This window comes from Notechis scutatus, chromosome 6 (assembly GCF_049901735.1).
Source record: "Notechis scutatus isolate UNSWTSFEM ecotype Mainland chromosome 6, rNotScu1.2, whole genome shotgun sequence".
NCBI classification, from domain to species: domain Eukaryota; kingdom Metazoa; phylum Chordata; class Lepidosauria; order Squamata; family Elapidae; genus Notechis; species Notechis scutatus.
Genome location: NC_142014.1, coordinates 60184204 through 60205620, shown reverse-complemented (window position 1 = coordinate 60205620; position 21417 = coordinate 60184204). Strand labels below are relative to the sequence as shown.

At 37.1% G+C, this 21417-nt stretch overlaps 1 protein-coding gene across 2 annotated transcripts in view; it reads left to right on the top strand.

Moving 5' to 3' along the window:
• Positions 1–21417, top strand: part of TBXAS1 (thromboxane A synthase 1) — a 238679-nt gene that overhangs the window by 167670 nt on the left and 49592 nt on the right. For both annotated transcript variants that reach the window (XM_087968482.1, XM_026695041.2), the window contains exon 10: positions 10845–11132. In XM_087968482.1, coding sequence (XP_087824608.1) covers positions 10845–11132 — 288 coding nt within the window. The remainder of the gene's footprint in view (positions 1–10844; positions 11133–21417) is intronic.

Below are 21417 nucleotides of genomic sequence, written 5' to 3'. Positions count from 1 at the left end.
TAAGTGCATTTAAGCGATACTGAAATCAATGAAATTTCAGTACATCAGTTAAAATGCTTATACCCAATTGATTTCATTTAATTTTGTCTGGATTGTGCCCTAAGGCTATGCTTGAGTTATGGCTTTGAAGAACTTAATATTGTTTTTTCTTTAATATGCATACATATAACTTTTGTCATCTCTGCTTCAAAACCTAGAAATGAACCTGAACATATTTTTGAAGGTTGCATGAAAGTCCATATATGAGCAGTACAGACTATCTTCAATTCCCTGAAAGGAAATATTATTGTTTCCTGCATACAACCCACTTCTGAGAAGGAAAGCCAACAATAATTTGAATAATTTGTTGAAGAAGATTTCTATGGGGGATTTAGGGTACTAGGTGGCAAATGAAATGTGCAAATATAGTGGATATAACTAAAACTGTGTGGAAGAGAACCGGTGAAATGCAATCATTTTGGGACCTGCTCTGGGACACATTGGGCAGTAAACAAGTTAAATAAATTTTGAGATACAAACTTTATAGAAAAGACAAAGAAACATTGGGAGAAGAAGCTGACTTTATATCAAGGAGGGTATAAAATCTAACATATTAGAAAACATTGAAAGACCAAATTTCTTGTAGAATCATTATGATTGACAATATCTGGTCACAAATGTAAATGAGTTCTTGGAATGTACTCTTGGAACTAAGCAGAGGGGGAGACAAGTCTAGACTTAATTTTAAGTAGTGGCAATAGAATAACAGAGTTGGAAGGGACCTTGGAGGTCTTCTAGTCCAACCCCCTGCTTAGGCAGGAAACCCTACACCACTTCAGACAAATGGTTATTCAGTCACTTCTTAAAAACTTCCAGTGTTGGATCATTCACAACTTCTGGAGGAAAGTTGTTTCACTGATTAATTGTTCTAACTATCAGGAAATTTCTCCTTAGTTCTAGGTTGCTTCTCTCTGTGATTAGTTTCCACCCATTGCTTCTTGTCCTGTCCTCTGATGCTTTGGAGAATAGCTTGACTCCCTCTTCTTTGTGGCAGCCCCTGAGATATTGGAACACTGCTATCATGTCACCCCTTGTCCTTCTTTTCATCAATCTAGACATACCCAGTTCCAGCAACCGTTCTTTATATATTTTAGCTTCCAGTCCCCTAATCATTATGTTTATCATAATAATCATATTATTATGATTGACAATATCTGGTCACAAACGTAAATGAGTTATTGGAGCACATTGGAACTAAGGGGGGGGGGGGAGACTATTAGAATTAGACTTAATTCTTAGTAGTGGTAATGATCTGGTGGTAGTTGAAGCCAATATTAGAAAACTGGACATAATACTGTCAGCACACACATGAATGAGAATTCCCAGCACTGTGGAATACAGTCACATTTTATTACAAAAGAGGAAACTTCTAAAATAAAAAAATGAGGGCATTAGTGAAAACAATACTGAAAAATCCAGGAAGAGACTAGCATAGCATCCCAGTAATGTTCAAGAATTTGTAAAACCTTAGTCGATATAGAATAGAATAGAATAGAATAGAATAGAATAGAATAGAATAGAATAGAATAGAATAGAATAGAATAGAATAGAATAGAATTCTTTATTGGCCAAGTATGATTGGACTTGGACACACAAGGAATTTGTCTTGGTGTAAATACTCTCATAAAGTATTTACATAAAGAAAAGATACATTAGTTAAAAATTAAGAATCAATGTACAACACTTAATGATAGTAATAGGGTACAATCAACAATCAAATCATACTAGGAAACAGTCAATATAAATTGTAAGGATACAAGCGACAAAGTTACAGTCCTACAATCACAAGTGGGAGGGGATGGGTGACAAGGAGTGATGAGAAGATTAACAGTAATAGTAGTGCACACTTTGTAAATAGTTGAACAGTGTTGAGGGAATTATTTGTTTAGCAGAGTGATGGCATCCGGGAAAAAACTGTTCTTGTGTCTAGTTGTTCTGGGGTGCAGTGCTCTATAGTGTCGTTTTGAGGGAAGGAGTTTAAACAGTTTATGTCCGGGATGTGAGGGGTCTGTAAATATTTTCACAGCCCTCTTTTTGACTCTTTTTGATTTTGTGATGAAAGAACACAAAGGGGGGGAAATCTGCTTTCCCCAAAAGCTTGATGTTTGACAACAGTCTTAAAGGAAACCATGGGACAATTTGTATAAATGGATTGGAAACAAAAAAATCAGGAAGGGAAGCAATTGTGTAGTGAAATATAACAGAATGAATGAATTCTTGAGGTGGACATAGAGACCTCAGAGAAGGAATGAAAGGGTTCCATTTGCATTTAATAGAACAGAGATTGTACTGAGCCTATATTGATTTTTCTCAGGGAAACAATATAAACAATTAAAATAAATGGGGATAAGAAGAGAAATTATGCCAGATCACCTTCAGAGACTCTACTGTAATGGAGACCTGATGACACCCACCCAAGTGTGGAAGAGCAGGCTGCTTAAGAAAATTGCAATGCTACCTGTGCTGCCACCTTCCCCTCTCCTTGGAGCCTTTCTTCCCACATCAACGCGGCAGAGCTGTGCCACTAAACTAACAACCTTGACACAGGTGTGGGACAAGAGAAATCTTTTTTGGAGCTCGGCAGTCACCAGTGAATGGAGAAGTACAGCAGACAAAAGAAAGGCATTATTTTTACTTCAGAGGGAGGGGAAAGTCCAGAGGGAGGAAAAAGCTATAAAGAAACTTTCTGGTCCAGGATCCAGTTCTTCTCTCTCTTGAGCCTGGGTCAATTTAATTGGGTATGGTTTAAAAAAAAAAAGAAACTGTCACTTAAGAATTCTGAAAGAACTCAAATGTGAAATTTCCAGCAGAGGAAAATTTATTATCTCTCAAATTAGGCTCTGTGCCAGAGAACAGGAAGGTAGCCAGTGTGTCACTAATTTTTAAAAAAAGAGATTCAAGGATGTTGCAGGAAATTATAGATCAATAGGTTTATAGTTCCAGTCAAGCTGGCAGAAACAGTAATTGAAAATATATGTGTGTATACAGTAACTAGCTATCCACTTTGCTGTAGGAAAATCAGCATGGAAAAGAAAATGTGTCCCACTGACCTTTTGGAAGTTATCTGTAGCTCAGGGTTGAATTGTGGAGTCCTTGGTGTTCCCTGAGCTTGCCTGTTTGCTTGTGATGTTATTACCTAGTTGGATAATGAAACATCTGCAAGTAAACAAACTCAGCACCAAGGACTCTACCACACATGTGGATGTAGATAAGACTGATATGTTTAGTTTTTCAAAAAAAACCTTTAACATTCTTCATCAAAGTCTCCTGAGTAGTGCTCATGGGATAAAAAAGCCATCTCTTTTGCAAATTGTTAACAAGTGGCTAACAGAAAACAAAGAATAGCAGTAAACAAACAGTTTTCTCAATGGAAGGAAGGAAGAAGATCCCATCAAATATCTGTCTTGGCATCGGTGCTTTTAACTTGCTTGCAAATGATCTTGGATTAGGGACAAGCAGTGAGTTAGTAAGGCCTATAGGTTATAAAATGAAGATCTCTGGAGGTATTTCTTTAAGTGGATGGTTAACTGAAATGCAAATAAACACAATTTAAGTAAAGATAAACTAATGCCCATTAGGATAAGAATCAGTAACTTTACAGACACATTAATAGGGTCTGAATTATCTCTACCCAGGAAAACGATTGGGAGCACAATGGAAAGCTCAGTTTACAGCAGCTACAAAGGCAATCTTCATACTAGAAATAATTAAGACAGAGTTAAAATTAAAATGTTAGAAGGACAGATCCTTTTAATGCTCATTAAATCTATGATATGTTTACATCTTGAACATTGGGCATAATTCTATGATAATTCTAGCCATAGGGGATAGATCCATCAATAGCTTCTAGTCTTGAAGACTCAGTGTTCCTCCAAATGTTGGTTGCAAAGGAACAACAATTGGAGAGGAACATATGTCTATAGCAGGGGTGTCAAACTCACGTCATCATGGCAGTGTCACGTGACGTATTGGGACTTTTTTCTCCTTCGCTAAACCAGGTGGGTGCGGGATCAGGTTGTGATGCATCCAACCCGTGGGCTGCGAGTTTGACACCCCTGGTTTATAGATAATCTTTGAATTACAACCGATCACTTAATGGCCGTTCTAAGTTATGACATCATCATTAGGTTCATTGGGCAGTGAGTGTTTTCCAGCAGTTTTGATCATTCACAGCATTTGAGGCATCATCTCAAGAGACAGAAATAATCTTAAGATCTTCCTTAAGTGTTTGGTGCCATTTCAAAGTTACAGCAGCTGCAAAGCTGCTGTAGTCATTTGCTCTTAGAACTGACCATAGTGATGCTATGGAGACCCCACCTCCCATCCCACTAGGCCCCCACTGTGCTTGTGCCTCTTCCTCATATACCTGTCATTCATCATACCTGCCTTTTTGAAGATTTCCAGATCTTTCAAGATCTTCCCCTTCATCTTGGGAAAGGCAGACAAGCCACACATCCCTGGTCTGCATAGCCGTAGTTCAAAAGTGGTTGCCATTTCATCTCACCTGCACAAAATAGCATCCACATCTGGGTCACCACTGCGTGGTCTAGAGACGAACTGGTTCATTTTTCTACCTTAATAAGGTTTTCACGTTGCTGCAAAAGCTTTCAGAAGCTTTCTGCAGTACTGTGAGACTTCATTAAAGCAGCAAAATTGAGCAATTTGTCCCTGGACCACATGGCAGCAACCTGGGAAGAGCTACCATTTTGTTCTGCCCACTTGGGGGTGCATCAAAATGGCGGCCATGGGATAAACTGCTTAATTTTGCTGCCTTAATGAAGTCTGCAGAGGTGGCTCTGGGCCTGTGCTAGACTTCCAAGGGTTTCCCACAACTCTGAAGCACCCTGTGCTTTGTTTAATAAAGTACATTTCTGTTTAACAGATGCATCAGAAGATCATTTAAGCAAGAATGTTTTGCTAAATGGCCATTGTGACATGCAGCCCTAATGGGCAGTCTCATTAGGTTTGTAACTTGATGACTACCTGTATTTATTCCACTTGCAAGCACTTCAGGGGCACCTGTTTGCCCACTCTGAGAAACTGAATCTTAGACCAAGATGCATCTCAGTCAGTAGAGCAGTTTTATGTTCCATGAAGATGGGAACCAAATTAATATTTAGTGACAAAGTAATGCAAATAAAGAAATTAAAATTAGTGCAGTGCATGTGACTTTTAAATTTTTTTCTTCAAAAAACAATCCCATTGTTTTTAGTATTTCTGTTTTTCTTTAAAGCAGTATTTCTCAACTTTGGCAAAGCTGAGATGTCTGGATGTCAACTCTCAGAATTTCCCAGCAAGGATACTGTCTGGGGAATTCTGGGGGTTGACATCCAGATATCTCAACATTGTTAAGGTTGAGAAATACCACTTTAAAGCAAGTGCAGGGAGTAAGATCATTATGCCCCATTCCCATTAAGTATTCCTTCCCTCTGTATCTGTCAAAATCCCTACATCCATATCATATACTACCCATGAATACCCATAAAGGTATATAAATGCTGGTTCAGTGGGCTCATTGACAATGTAGAAGAGGAAAAATGTTTTATAGACCTTCTACCAAAACAAGTGGATACGCTCACTGAAAGTCTAGAATCAATCTGAATATACTATATAAAACCCCTTTATTACACTGAATATACAATACTATATAAAACCCCTTTATTACAGTCACAACAGCCTAAAAGAGACAAAGAACACATTCTAACGACTTTAGAGTCCTGTCATATGTTTACTTAATGCAGAATTAAATCCTAAATTTCATTCTGCTGTCCTTACATCTCTGGTAGCTGACCTATTCTCAGCCTTATCTCCTATGGTCACTTGCATAATATTTGTATAACTGACATCTCAGTTTCCAGCTTTTCCTCTTCCTGCCTTGCTATCTTTAACTCTGGCAAGCTGTTGACTAGAATTGGATATATTTTCCTGGGGATCAAATCAGACTTGCTAGAGATGTCCAATGAAATTGAATGGCTGAAAAATTTGAATGAATGAATGAACAAAGCAACAGAAAAACAAATTAAATATTAGAACTCTTAGTGTTCTTTCCAACATGATTCCTTCCCTCCCTCTTTCCTGGGCATAATTTCAAAGGCTTTAATTAGACATAGTTTGCTATTTTGCTGAAATTAAGAAATGATGAAATCTGGATGGGGACATGCCAGGAACTTGCAGTATTATTCAGAGTATATTTAATATTGTGACTTTGAACTGAATGCAGCAGTCTTTGCCTCCCATATCAAGCAAAATGTGGCCCCATGGAGATTCTGGGTTTTTGCTTAAAACATGTGGAAAAAAGGAACATTTACATAAGGGTGAGACTTGTTCATAACTTATTTTATAAACAATTTGTGTCATTGGCATATAGCAGCAAATATAGTTGTCTTGTGCATTCTGATGGAAATTTTGAAATACTGCCAGGTGGAATATCGTGTCTTTCCCCCCCCCCCCCACCCCCCAATAACAATTGCAGAAATATATTGCTGTAGTATCAGTCAATATCCTTTATTGCCATCATTGACTACAATTTAATGCTTTGATATTGTTTTTCCATTGTTTTTCCAGTGTATGCAGCCAACACCAAATTACATTCCTATAACATTGCTATCTCAATTGTTATGGACTATCTATCCATATAGGATGTTAAGAGACAATGCATTTTATAAGGGAAATGGGGTGCAGGACTTGGAAATGGCTACGCCAATTATTTCCTTAGAATTTAGACAGAATGCCCAGAATTGGTTTTATTGAACACCCATCCCTTCTCCTGCCCAAGGAACTTTATGAAGGCCCTTTCCTTCTAGCTGAGTCATGCCACTTAACCAGCTGCAGAGTCAAAGTGCAGTATGTTAAATATTTCTGCTCCTTTGTTTCTCACCATTCCTATGACAATAATCTGATAAAGTCCTTTGACCTGTGTAACGAATTATTCCTTCACCCTCTTATCTCATTTGCCCTTTCCTCCTGCCTCTTGCCCTCCCTCTATTTCCTATCATATCAGGAATGTAATTTGGAATATTTATTTTGCTCTTTTTAACTGTTATAACAATGCATAATCAACCTTGTTTCAGCTTGCACGAGCATCTGAAGTAATTGTAGCTTTGCACTTATTTTGCATCTGTTTTTTTTTCTCCTGTCAAATTACACAAGAGTTTCAAGAACTGAAAACAACTTAATGCCATAATGTACTTACCAATGCATGGCACATTGGACTAAATGTCAGATTTAATAAATTGTCATCAGGTAGATTTCTGTGGAAAGTTGCTTTTTCAAGCAACTTTATTTATCAAATATTCCATGTATAGGGCAAGAGCTGAATGGTGAGTTGAGCTGCAACTGGTGGTGAAAATGTGAGATCGTAGCATTGCTAATAAGACAGATTATTCGTCAGAATCTGAAACAGTAGGCACAATCTAAGGCAGGGGTGTCCAACCTTGGCAACTTTAAGACTTGTGGACTTCAACTCCCAGAATTCCTCTGGGAGTTGAAGTCCACAAGTCTTAAAGTTGCCAAGGTTGGACACCCCTGATCTAAGGAATCACAAATTAAGTTGGACACTTTTAAGTACTTTTTGGACTTGTGCCTCTTGATCAACTCATGCACACACATACACGCTCCATTCAGGAGTGCATATGAGCTATTTAGATCCTTGCAAGCATTTACAGAAACCTGTATATTGGTGTAATAGTTAAAGTACCAGGTTAGAAAGTGTGAATTCTAGTCCTACCTTAGCTACAAATGGGTGGCCTTAGGCCAGTCATTCTCTCTTAGCCCTAGTAAGGAGGCCATTTTTGAACAATCTTGTCAAGAAAACGTCAGGGACTAGTCCAGGCAGTCACCAGGAGTCAATACAGAAGGCATGCATACGCACACACGCACCCCCATACACACAAACATGGATATTTTTTAAATCTTATTTATGGCCATCATGTTTTTCTCTGTAATATTGTTTCTTGTTTTTAATATAGTCATCCTAGGGTCTTTATGAGATTGGACAATGTTAAAAAGTTTGACAAACATTTTAAAGTTTGTTTAAGTCAACTTGGCCAATAAGGAGAAACATTACAGTACTGGCAATAGCAGGGGGGGGAATAAAGCAAAATTAAAAATTATTATATTATATTATAATACATGATATGAGAATATTATAATATTGCAATTTTTCTCATAACATTTTGTCATGCAAAAATTCTGTAGACTGTCCCTGAAATACTGCGCATCACTGAATATTTTGATCCCTGATGTATAAATTTTAATAGTAGGCTCTGGAAACCCAGTTTGAGTCAGTAGTTAGCTATAGAAACTCACTGGGATATATTTCTCTCAGTCCAGCTGAACGTAAGGAATGTGGAAATGTAAATTGACTTGAGTTCTTGGAGGAAAGGCAGGATATGAATCTAACAAACAAATAAAATTATGGAGGACTGAAGGCTAGTGGGTCAGGTCACTCACTCATAAAGTCATAAAAAGTGATTGCTAAACAGAAAAAAAAAACCATGTAGGCAGATTCTAGGGAAGGGAGCTGAAAACAAGAGAATGTCATATGCATCGCTGAGTCAGCAGCACCAGTTTAATATTATTAGAAAGGATTCTTTTAAAAGCCTTTGTTTAAGGGAGGAGATATACCTTGCTAATTGAAAAAGGCAACATGTATCTAAGATACTCATTTTCAATATTGGATTCAAAGGAGCATATAGCCAAGAAAAAAAAAAAGGCTTTGTGTTAGTTCTAGATGCAATCTAAGTTTAACAGAGGCTACTTGCGGAGTGTTGCTCGATCTATGTTTTGTGATAAATCACAATGTTGATGTTTTTGCTTTGTTTCGATTTTTTGACATAGCATAACATGTGTGAGTAATCTTGGGAGAGATTATATATACCCTGCCCCAAATGGCTAATCAGTCTATTAACAGAAGCTAAAAAGTAGAAGGGAAAAAAGCCAGCAAGTACTTTGCCTATATAAGTCATTGGTGGCTTTGGTTTTGTCCAACAAACCAACATTAAAAGAAATCCTATGTTAGTGTAATTTGCAGCTGTAGCCTTGATACATTATGGAGAATAACTGGCAGGGGTGGGATTCTACAGGTTCGCACCTATTTGCTAAAACCGGTTGTTAACATTCTAAGCAGTTTGGAGAACTGGTTGTTAGAAGAAATTACTGGCCTAATCCTGTAAGGAAGGCAGGAAGGAAACATTCTGGTGTTGCTTACAGAAACTGCCTCTCCATTAACTCTTATTACATTCTTGGCAGGACTAGACTTCCTGTCTCAGGAACTTCTCTGGATTTTTTTCCCCTCCTTTGCTGGTACTTTGCTTGTGTGGAGTGACCATTCAAAGTTACAATGGCACTGAAAAAAGTGACTTATGACCATTTTTCACACTTACAACTGTTGCAGCATCCCCACAGTCATGTGAGGCCAGGTGAGGAGATGCATGCCTCAATGTGAGTGATGTTGAGTTGACCACGCCCAGCCAATCACATGACCACCAAGCCATGCCCACCAACTAAGCCACACCCACAGAACCGGTTGTTAAAAAATTTGAATCCCACCCCTGATAACTGGGCATGGAGTTTTCCCACTTCAGTGTTAAGGACACCCATAAAGATTTAGAATATGATCCCAAATTCAAGCTGCTGAACTGATTTAAAAAAAATAATTGAAAGAAAAAATGTGGTCTTCTTCAGACTATATTTAGTTTAGCTGGGAAGAAGAACTTCTGAACTTTATTTGAAGAGTTAGGCAACTTCCCCACCCAAGAAATGTATTTACATTTTCCTCGTTGTTACATATTCAGCTCACCAAGTTTGTCACCTCAGTGTAGTGAAGTCATCAGGAATCAAATTTGGGGGGGGGAGGCTAATTCACACACACACACACACCCCAATATGTGGCTCTTGTGATTTCCCAACCTGTTTTAGGTTTAAATGTTAGCCAAGCAACAACAATAAAACATAACACAAAACTTTGCAGCATTGAAAACAGTAAGTTTGCCACCAAATCACTGATTCAATCCTGGGGAAGAAATGTGACATATGAGCTGTGGGTTACTCACCTATGCTTTAAAAAAATAGAGAGACTGGAGAATGTGGGTGTAATTACTTACGGTAGCAATGAAGAAAAGAAGGTTTGCTGTCTTCTGTAGAAAAGACGTGGAAGCAGTCAAAATACAAGAAGTCCTTGACTTAAATCACAACAGAGCCCGAAATTTCGGTTGCTAAGCAAGGCAGTTATTAACTGAATTTTGCTTCATTTTAAGGCCTTTCTTGCCACAGTTGCATGAATCACTGTAGTTGCTGGGTTAGTAACACAGTTAAGTGAATCTGGCTTCCCCATTGTTAGAAGGCCGCAAAAAATGATCCTCTCAGGAAACCGTCATAAATGTGAATCAGTTGCCAAGCAGCTGAATTTTGATCATGTGACCATGGGGATGCTTCAGTGGTCATAAGTGTGAACAAATGGTCATAAGTCCCTTTTTTCAGTGGTGGTGTAAGTTCGAATGGTCACTAAATGAACTGTTGTAAGTCGAAGACTACCTGCAAATGTATGTCCATCTACCAGCTAGTAACTTGCTGTTCAAATAGTAACTTCTATTACACTGCAGGGCAGAGAGGTCTTATGTCAAAATATCAGGAGCAAAGTAGTCAACTTTTCTAACTTATCACATTTTATGAAAAACAGTTAAGCATCCATGAACTGCAACTCACTTCATCAATTCCATATATGTATAGTTTTAAATATTTTCTTAGTTGGAAGAAGTACTATGAGACTCCTTGATTTTTAATTTCTTTTACAATATGCTTTACAGAGACGCAGAGACTTTCTGCAGCTGATGCTTGATGCGCGCATCCCAACCACTGACACTGTCATGAAGCAGTCAGACAGAGTCAATCAAGATGATTTTCCCGAAGCTCTGCCCAAAAAGCAGCAGGTGTGGTTGAATGATGATGAGATAGCTGGACAAGCCTCTTTGTTCCTAATTGCTGGCTATGAAACCAGCAACAGCACACTTTCCTTTGGCACGTACCTGCTGGCTACCAACCCTCAATGCCAGGAGAAGCTGCTGCAAGAGGTGGATGACTTCTATTCAAAACATGTAAGTAGGCATCCTGACTGCCATTCTGGTTTAAAATAGCAATAGCACTTAGACTTGTATACCGCTATATAGTGCTTTACAGTCCTCTCTAAGTAGTTTACAGAATCAGCATCTTGCCCTCAACAATCTGGGTCCTCATATTACCCACCTTGGAAGGATGGAAGGCTGAGCCTGGTGAGATTCGATCTGCCAAATTGTAGGCAGCCAGTAGTCAGCAGAAGTAGCCTGTAGTGCTGCACACTAACCACTGTGCCACTGTGGCTTAAATGTGGGTTACATTTGCCCCACATGATAATAAAATGTATATTTCAGTCAAAATCAAGCCATCTTGATCAGGGCAAATCCATGCCCCATCGGTGATCTTTATTGTGAACAAAGCAATACAGCCAGATCAATTCCAGATGGAGGATCAGTGCAATCTATCTCTGTGAATGGAGAAGATGCTTTATAATATTTTCACAGGCCAGATGTGTCTGTCTATTTCTCAAGTGCATGCATTCTGCTGCAAATGGATAAACACTGTTCGATTGATCCGTTTGCTCTATCAACTGGCTAGGAGCAGTTCTCCATACTTTCAGACAAAAAGCCTTCTCAGTTCTTTTAATGGATTCCAAATATTAAACTTGGGAGTCTTTTGCATCAGTATACCCTCCGCCAGTGAGTTGAAATACATAATCTCCCCCTGCATTTTCAGTTTTTCCCAATAGTTTTATTTATTTACTTGCTTATTTATACCTTTTGTGTCGGAAATGACAGCCAGAATCCTCCAAACCCCAGGAATAGTAATAGCCCACACAAACCCACAGCCATACTCCGCCAGGAATTATCCAGAACTAAAGACAAGATACAGAAGGATGAAAGAAACAATGTAATCTACAAAATCAACTGTAACCATTGCAACCAATTCTACATGGGACAAACGTCACAACAGTTAAAAACCAGGATCCACGAAGTGGCAATCAAATACCATGATACCAAATCCTTAATCTCAATCCACACCAACATCAAACAGCACCAGTTTGATTGGTACAACACAAAAATCATCGGCCATGTACCTCACCCGCCATGCTCATGAGTTCATCAAAGCCTGACACTTCACAAGCAATTCCATCAACAGACATCTTGACCTACAATCAGCCTACAAACCCCTCATAATCCAAATCAACTGCACAACCAACTAGAGATAGCACCGACCCTCAACCAACCCATGCAAGTCCACCTCCACAGCCAGTTCACCTCCCAAGGACTCTGACCTATGTAATCTATCACAAAACCTGTCCCAAGACTCTCACTGATGACTCACACCTGACCCATCACAAGACCCTCACTTGACACACCTACACCTGAAACTGTTATAAACAGAAGAATACTGGCACTAAACTCTACTGAAGATGCTACCCAGCCTGGTAATGAAATATTCAGAAACCAACCCACAAGCTCGGAGAACAAACCTTTACCCTTGTCACCACTATTGCAAGCCATTTCTAATGTCATAAAAGGATGAAAAATTACCAAATGCTTTACTTTATTGATCATCCATTAATCTATATAAGGATATAATGTATAAAATACAGAACAATACTAAGACCATGCGTTACAAAAAGATAGAACTAAAAGGAAATGCAAATCAAATTTCTACATTATCCCTACAATTTAGTCCATCATATCCACATATGTAGTTGTTTACTATTTGATTTGGATAAAGGGCCATACTATATGCAGTATTTGGGAGCAAAACATTAAAACGGGATTTGATTGTAATTAAATGTAAAGGCAAAGGAAATAACTATTTCTTTTATTGTCCCAAAGCTGCTTTTTCAGAAGGCAACTGGACTATCTTTGTCATCCAAGAAGAACTGAAGAAACGTCTGAAGAAGTGAAACGTCTTCAAGGAAAAACAAAGAAAGTCCCGTTGCCTCTTGAAAAAGCACCTTTGGGACAGCCATGACCTGGATGAATGAGAATCTCTTTTTTTTAATAAAATTTTATTGAGTTTTAACAAAACAAATAAAGCATCTTATTTGAGTACAGCATGGTTCCAGGTTATCACATTTCCATACAGACACAATTTCATATGCATATTCATCTTATGTATTCAACTTCATATCTTATTACTCTTTTTCCAACTTCTCACTATTTATCCCTTTACTTCTCTTAATTTTCTTTTATGGTTATCTTATTTTCTTCTTATTCAATTGTATTTCTTTTACCTAAATCTCTATATCTTTTATTCATTGTACTTATACTTTCGTCTGTCTTGTTTACAAACAGCACCAGTTTGATTGGTACAACACAAAAATCATCGAGGCCATGTACCTCACCCGCCATGCTCATGAGTTCATCAAAGCCTGACACTTCACAAGCAATTCCATCAACAGACATCTTGACCTACAATCAGCCTACAAACCCCTCATAATCCAAATCAACTGCACAACCAACTAGAGATAGCACCGACCCTCAACCAACCCATGCAAGTCCACCTCCACAGCCAGTTCACCTCCCAAGGACTCTGACCTATGTAATCTATCACAAAACCTGTCCCAAGACTCTCACTGATGACTCACACCTGACCCATCACAAGACCCTCACTTGACACACCTACACCTGAAACTGTTATAAACAGAAGAATACTGGCACTAAACTCTACTGAAGATGCTACCCAGCCTGGTAATGAAATATTCAGAAACCAACCCACAAGCTCGGAGAACAAACCTTTACCCTTGTTGCCACTATTGCAAGCCATTTCTAATGTCATAAAAGGATGAAAAATTACCAAATGCTTTACTTTATTGATCATCCATTAATCTATATAAGGATATAATGTATAAAATACAGAACAATACTAAGACCATGCGTTACAAAAAGATAGAACTAAAAGGAAATGCAAATCAAATTTCTACATTATCCCTACAATTTAGTCCATCATATCCACATATGTAGTTGTTTACTATTTGATTTGGATAAAGGGCCATACTATATGCAGTATTTGGGAGCAAAACATTAAAACAGGATTTGATTGTAATTAAATGTAAAAGCAAAGGAAATAACTATTTCTTTTATTGTCCCAAAGCTGCTTTTTCAGAAGGCAACTGGACTATCTTTGTCATCCAAGAAGAACTGAAGAAACGTCTGAAGAAGTGAAACGTCTTCAAGGAAAAACAAAGAAAGTCCCGTTGCCTCTTGAAAAAGCACCTTTGGGACAGCCATGACCTGGATAAATGAGAATCTCCATAGACTTTTTTTTTTAATAAAATTTTATTGAGTTTTAACAAAACAAATAAAACATCTTATTTGAGTACAGCATGGTTCCAGGTTATCACATTTCCATACAGACACAATTTCATATGCATATTCATCTTATGTATTCAACTTCATATCTTATTACTCTTTTTCCAACTTCTCACTATTTATCCCTTTACTTCTCTTAATTTTCTTTTATGGTTATCTTATTTTCTTCTTATTCAATTGTATTTCTTTTACCTAAATCTCTATATCTTTTATTCATTGTACTTATACTTTCGTCTGTCTTGTTTACAATTTTATATGTTCTCTTCCAACATTCTTAAGAAGCAAAATTCCCCCGATGATTGCCAATCGAAGTGCAACACCTTTAAATCTTATTGTTATTATCATATGATATCTCATTAAACATCAAATTTGTGGATTCTAAATTTATAACATTCAAATTTCTAATATCTATTTTATATCATGTAGATCTCATCATTCATCATCCCCTTGAAAATGTAAAAAGAAAAATTCTAAAAAAATAGCAAAAACAATATATATATTGACGAATACAATACAGAAGCCTGATGATGGCAGATGAGATTCTGCTGAAACGTTGCTACAACTTTAAAAGCACAACTACAATGACGTGGGAAAATACCCAAACAAAGCTGAATAACATATATATATATATATATATGAAAGAAAAACATATATTAAGAATATATATATATATATATATATATATATATATATATATATATATGTGTGTGTGTGTGTGTGTGTGTGTGTGTGTGTGTGTGTGTGTGTATAGATATAGATATAGATATAGATATAGATATAGATATAGATATAGATATAGATAGATAGATAGATATAGATATATATATTTGTTTTCTGAGGTTTTGGGGTATTTGTATGTGGATCTTTGGTTATTCGGATTTTCTCCCGCGTAGAATTGGAAGTATCTAGGTGACATTTCGATGAAGTCTCATTCATCATCTTCAGGCTTGTGTCTTCAGCCTTGTGCTTCTCAGAGTAATGTGAGCTTGCAGCTGCTTCTTCCTTTTAACTGCTAGTGGGGTGTGACTTGATTGGGTGGGGGCTTGGCTGTGTTCTGATTGTCTGGGGTGTGTTCTGTTCAGGTGGGGGCTTGGTTGTGCTCAGGTTAGTCTATTTTGCTGGGGGATTTGAGCTGGTGAGCTGTGATCCTGCTGTTTGGCTTCCGCGTTCATGGTCGTGCCACATCTTCATGCTGGGCATCAGTTCGCTACATGTGTGGGTCGGAGGGGTTTGAAGCGGGTAGTGATGCAGCTGCAGTACGGCTTCTGGTCCGTGGTCGTGTCTCATCTTCTGTGTGGGTGTGAGTCTGCTTTCTACATGGAAGTGTGGTGGTAGCATCTTGTGTGGCCCTCGTGGGTGTGGGTCTGGTGTCATTCTTCATGTTAGGTACTCGTTTGTTCATGAGGGTGGGTTTCCAAATGGCTGGTAGGCGGGAGGTATCATCTCGTTTATTCATGTTGTGTGGGCGTTTTTCTATCTCTATTGCTTCTCTGATTATTCTGTTGTTGAAGTGTTCAGTTTTGGCGATAGTTCTGGTATTTTTAAAGTCAATCTCATGTCCTGTGGCTTTGAGGTGTTGGACCAGGGAAGAGGTCGGTTCTTCTTTTTGATTGAGTTCTTGTGTTCTTCAATGCATGCACTTATTCTTCTGTTAGTTTGTCCGATGTATGTGGTGGGGCAGGCGGTGCAAGTCACACCCCACTAGCAGTTAAAGGAAGAAGCAGCTGCAAGCTCACATTACTCTGAGAAGCACAAGGCTGAAGACACAAGCCTGAAGATGATGAATGAGACTTCATCGAAATGTTGCCTAGATACTTCCAATTCTATGCGGGAAAACCGAATAACAAAGATCTATCTATCTATCTATCTATCTATCTATCTATCTATCTATCTATATCTATATCTATATCTATATCTATATCATATCTATATATATATCTATATCTATATCTATATCTATATCTATATCTATATATATATATATATATATATATATATTATGTTTTTTGTTTTCTTAAGTTTTCGCAGGTACTTACATGTATTCAGGTTTGTTGGTCAGCTTTGTTGTGCTTTTAAAGTTGTATTTTCCATCTGCCATCATCAGGCTTATAGTTGTGTGTCTGTGAGTCACACGACGGCTGTGAAAGTCTGACTCACAGCAACACAATATAGAAGCCTGATGATGGCAGAATGAGTCTGCCGCTGCCATCAAAAGCACAATCGTGAGAAAATACCTGAACAAAGCTGAAACACTATATATATATAGTACTGGTATGAACCTTGTAAATCTTTCATGTTTCTTTTCAATATCTATCAATCTTTGAGAACAATTGAAATGTTTCCCTCCCTTCTTCGTTATTACTTAACTGTTAATAAGTATACCATTGGATAGTCATACAGTTTTATCTTATAAATTATTTACTATTAATAAGCAAAATAATTATTCAAATTCATTCTAATAACTGGTATAAATTTCCTTATAAATCTTTCACATTTCTTTTCAATATTTTATCAATCTTTAGAAACAATTGCAATGTCTCCCTCTCTTTTTTATTATTGCATTAATTATAAATAAACATAGCATTACATAACAATACAGTTTTATCTCATAGATTATTTACTTATTTCATTTCTAACTCATTACAGTTTTCTACTGTCACAACAGTATCTTTTGTACCTTTGCAGAATCCTCACTTTTAACTTAATTTAACCATTGTCTCTGTGTTTTCTAGCTGAGCAAATACCTTTAATCCTAGTACATTTCCCCTTTTTCTTTATTTCTTGTTTTTGTCCCTCATAAGTTCTTTCCCTTTCTATCTTTCCCCCCTTTTTCTCATCCCTTTTTTTTATACCCTTCTCTCTCTAATTTTCCCTTCTGTAGTTTTCTTTTCTGCTTCTCTTTGCTGTTATACTTCTTTTTCAGACTATTTTTCTTTTTGGCTGTTGCCTTTGATCTCAAACTTTTAACTCCTTTCCCCCTTTTTCCCCTTATTGCCACACTTTGCATTATTTGATCATTGAAAATGGCTTCTTCTTTGTCTTTGTCTTTCTTCTTCTTCTTCTTCTTCTTGCTCTTGAAGCTTTTCCTTTTGCTTTTCATAGTTCAGGATTTCCATTTCAAAAAATTCAAATACAAAGCCAAAGGATCTTCCTCCCCTTTCTGCATCTTCTTTCTGTTTTTTAAGACTTATCTTCAATTTTTCCAGGAGTGATGGCATTTTAAACACTTTTGAACAACCACCCGATTGACTTTAAGTAAAAATAGAAAAAGAAAGAAAAAACCAATGCCAAAAACTTTTTAAAAAAATCACCAAATGATCCCAGACTGTTCCTTCTTGTTTCTTTCCTTTACTTTTTCTTTCCGTGAGTTACTGTATCTTTTAATAAGATTTCAGTTACAATGTATCCTTGGGAGTCTTTTCAAAGTTTCACTGTTAATCCTCTTTATTTTTCCAGGTGGCACTCTATTTTTCCATTATTCCAAGTCCCACCCTTTTGCCTCCACTCTTCTTCTTTTTAGGGCTTTAAAATGACCAAGAAAAAATCTTTATTCTCCTTTTGACACTTAGATTTCAGCTTAAGGTTGCCTATTAGTGTCAAAATAGATTAATATAAATTTCTTTCCATACCATTTGTAATTATCAATATAAAAGTTAAAAAAGGGTTTTTAACCTCCTTTTCTCTCTCCTTCGCCACTTAAAGGTCTTCTTTCAGAAGTATCCCTCTATGTACTTTTAGATTCAGGGTACTTTGCTTAGATGTTCTCTGTTGTTTAGCCCGGTCTGTCCTGCTTCCCTCTTTGTCTTCCTCCTGCACAATTTTATCTAGTCGGGTTCTTCTTTGAGGTGGCCATTTCTGACCACCGCTGCAACCGCCTTCGAGGAAGGGAGTTTAGACCAGCCAAGGAGGAGAGATGCGGCTCCCCTCCACTCAGCTAGCAATCTCCCCCCTCTTCATCACCTCTATGGGGTGGCTTCAGCCCCAAATCCAACGGATCAGGGCGCTCCAGCGGCGAGCACAGATCAAAACCACGCACAATTGCGGATTTTAGTTTGTCGCTGAAGAGACCCAAACCGGAAGTCCTCCATAGACTTTTTTTTTATTCTGGCCTCACCATCTTTTCTAACTCAAATCATCAGTTTTTGAAGTATGACATATAGCATTCTATTCAACAACTCAGGAGCTCTTGATTCCTAAAAGTTGTACACCCTCATCCATGACCGTGATTAGAGGAAAATATCCCCCTTACTTCACTGAACTTGTTACTATCTGAGAACAAAAATATATTGCAAGGCTGTTTCCCTACCCCTACATCAGTGATACATTGGCCAAATTCACACGTAATGGTAAGCCATGATTTCATGTTACATGCACCAGCATGTAAATTCTTTTCCTTCCATGGAGTTTTTAGACAACAATGAAAAACAAAGATTTTTGTGGTTCATTCCCCCCTATTCTGATACTTTATATTTTAGGTTATTATGCAGTGAACTGTTCAGCAACAAAAACAGCTTTCTCTGACTATTAAAAGAAACCAATTGTCATACTTTCAGAGAGGAGCTTGCCAAGAAACCACCCAGGAACCATTGCATGTATTTAGTGACATCCATGTAGTCTCAAAGCACTTTACACCCAGAACTACAGAAGCTACAATTTCTTGAATCAATATGCTGCTGAAAAGGCTGAATGTATCAGGAGAGACTGAGGTGTCAACAGAAGTTGGAAGAAGAGTTGCAAAGGTGAAAGACACTATTGTGAGTACAAAGGCACACAACAGAAGCAAGTGCAGCAAATAGATATAATTTGCCTTTCCAAAAACAAAAACACCGAAGTACTTTGATTTCTTTATATGTGCTCTGCACTTTAGAACCTGTGTTGCATGCAAAGGGGTTTTATAGAAAATAAAACATAATCACTAATTCTTTCCTAGGGAAGGAAAGAGCCAATCTCTATTTTTTAAAAAAAGAAAGATCACTGTTTATAAAGCAACATTTAATATTTGCTTGAATCACTGGGAAGATTTCCATTTTAAGGGTGAAGATTGTCAAATTTCTGTAGTTCCTCTCATCAGATGAAAAAAGTGGAAGTATACTCTGCCTGTCAAGATGAAGGGTAAAGTCTCAAAGATGGGTTTTGATTGACAGATATTTCTATATTTCCCTTCCCTTTTACTTACATAGCTGCACACCTGCCATAGTTTTTGCTCTTTTCAGTGCTACTCTGCATACCCACTTAAAGTCTACAAAATAAAGGGCATATGTAAATTTAGTTAAGCATTCAAGAAAATGAAACTTTATTACAGAGGATATTGAGTCATGAATAGAGTTTATAAAATACATTCCAGCCAAATCCTGTATTCTCCATTGTTTAATGGCATTTTTATAAGTTCAAAAAAGACATATTTTTGTATATAGCTTAAGATCCCTGTCCTATCAATGAATCTTTGAGAATTGTGCACAGTATTTTAATTTTGACACTTTCTCAGTTTTCAAAGCTCTGTGTGAAATGAGATATTTCAAGGTATATTTTATAATAGTATTCTGTTTTTGTTTTTTAGCCATAAGATTATTTTACTCCAAACTGTAAACTTTCTGATGATGTATAAATGCTTCAGTCATTTTAGGGGAATTCAAAGTTTTTTGAAGATTTTGCTTTGAAAGAGAGAATTATAAACTGAAATATTCCTAGTAAACAGAATGGTTCATATTATAGGCAAAGGAGATTTCATACTAGTGACTTAGGCATCATAATTATTACAATGATCTATCAGGTTAAATTGTTTTATAGATATATATTGAAAGTAAATACTGAATATTGTCTGTGTTTTCTGGTATACAGTACAATTTCATATTTCTGTAAATTTATTCCAGAATTAAATTTGAAAGGCTGGAAATCTTTAGAAGATAAATGCTCAATCTGAACATTATTATTTTACACTTAAGAATAGGTCTCTCTAGTTTCTCCAAATACTATCAATCACTGTATTCCTTAAGGATCTACAGAAGTCTTTGGTCAAGAGAATGTAGACAGTTGAGTCTCTAAACATCAGTTATTCTGAAATGACATTTTCCTAGACTGGCAAAACCTCAACCTGTTGCAGCAGCTTTTTTTCCCTTACAAAGCTATTTGTAAGGGTTAGAAATGTAGGAAAATGGTTGTTGCCTCTTTAAGCAGTGCCCTTATTTATATTTTATTATGTGATTGCTATATAGACCACATCACCTGAACTGCAGTAGTGGGAGATTTGCAGAGTACAGATGGTTGGTATTAAAACAAGAACAAGGAAGAAAAATCAAACCAATAACAATAACTTTGCCAAAACCCCATCCTTTGTAAACAAGAAACCCTATTATATACCATAAAAGAATAATCATAAACCAGTGTGCTTCTTAAAGAGAAGAAGGAAGAAAGTTGGTATATTTTACCAAACCATAACTATCTAACTTCAAATTACATGTTAAATCAAAACCAAACAAGCCACATAATAAATCATGAAGCAGGCCTGTGTGTTACAGAGGTAAATGACAGGATACAAAATGGGTAAGGAAAGAAAGTATATTCTATCACCTAATCCCCCTTTCCCCACTCTTAATTATGCACACTCTATTTGCAAAGTCTGAATACCAATGCGAATGCTTGTCTAATTTATTAAGAAATACTAAATCCCTAGAAGCTATCACTAATGGAATTAGGCAACAATTTAATGTCCCTGTAGCTTAAAAAATGTTCCAGATTGTATGAATATAGGGTTATAAGTATATAGTCAGAATGGAATTTTTCCTCCAGGTATGTACATAAATTAGGGTAGCATTAATGGGAATCAAGAGTCCATTTATTTGTCAATAATTGTGCAAAGTGAAAGCTGAAATACCAGTTGCCGAAAGCATGGAAACTCATTTGTATGTAATGGTTATGTAAAGCAGTACCTTCAGTGAAGTGAAGAGAAACTTTGTTTGGCTTTGCATTTCTTGGTGTACCCTACTTTCTGCAGCTGACC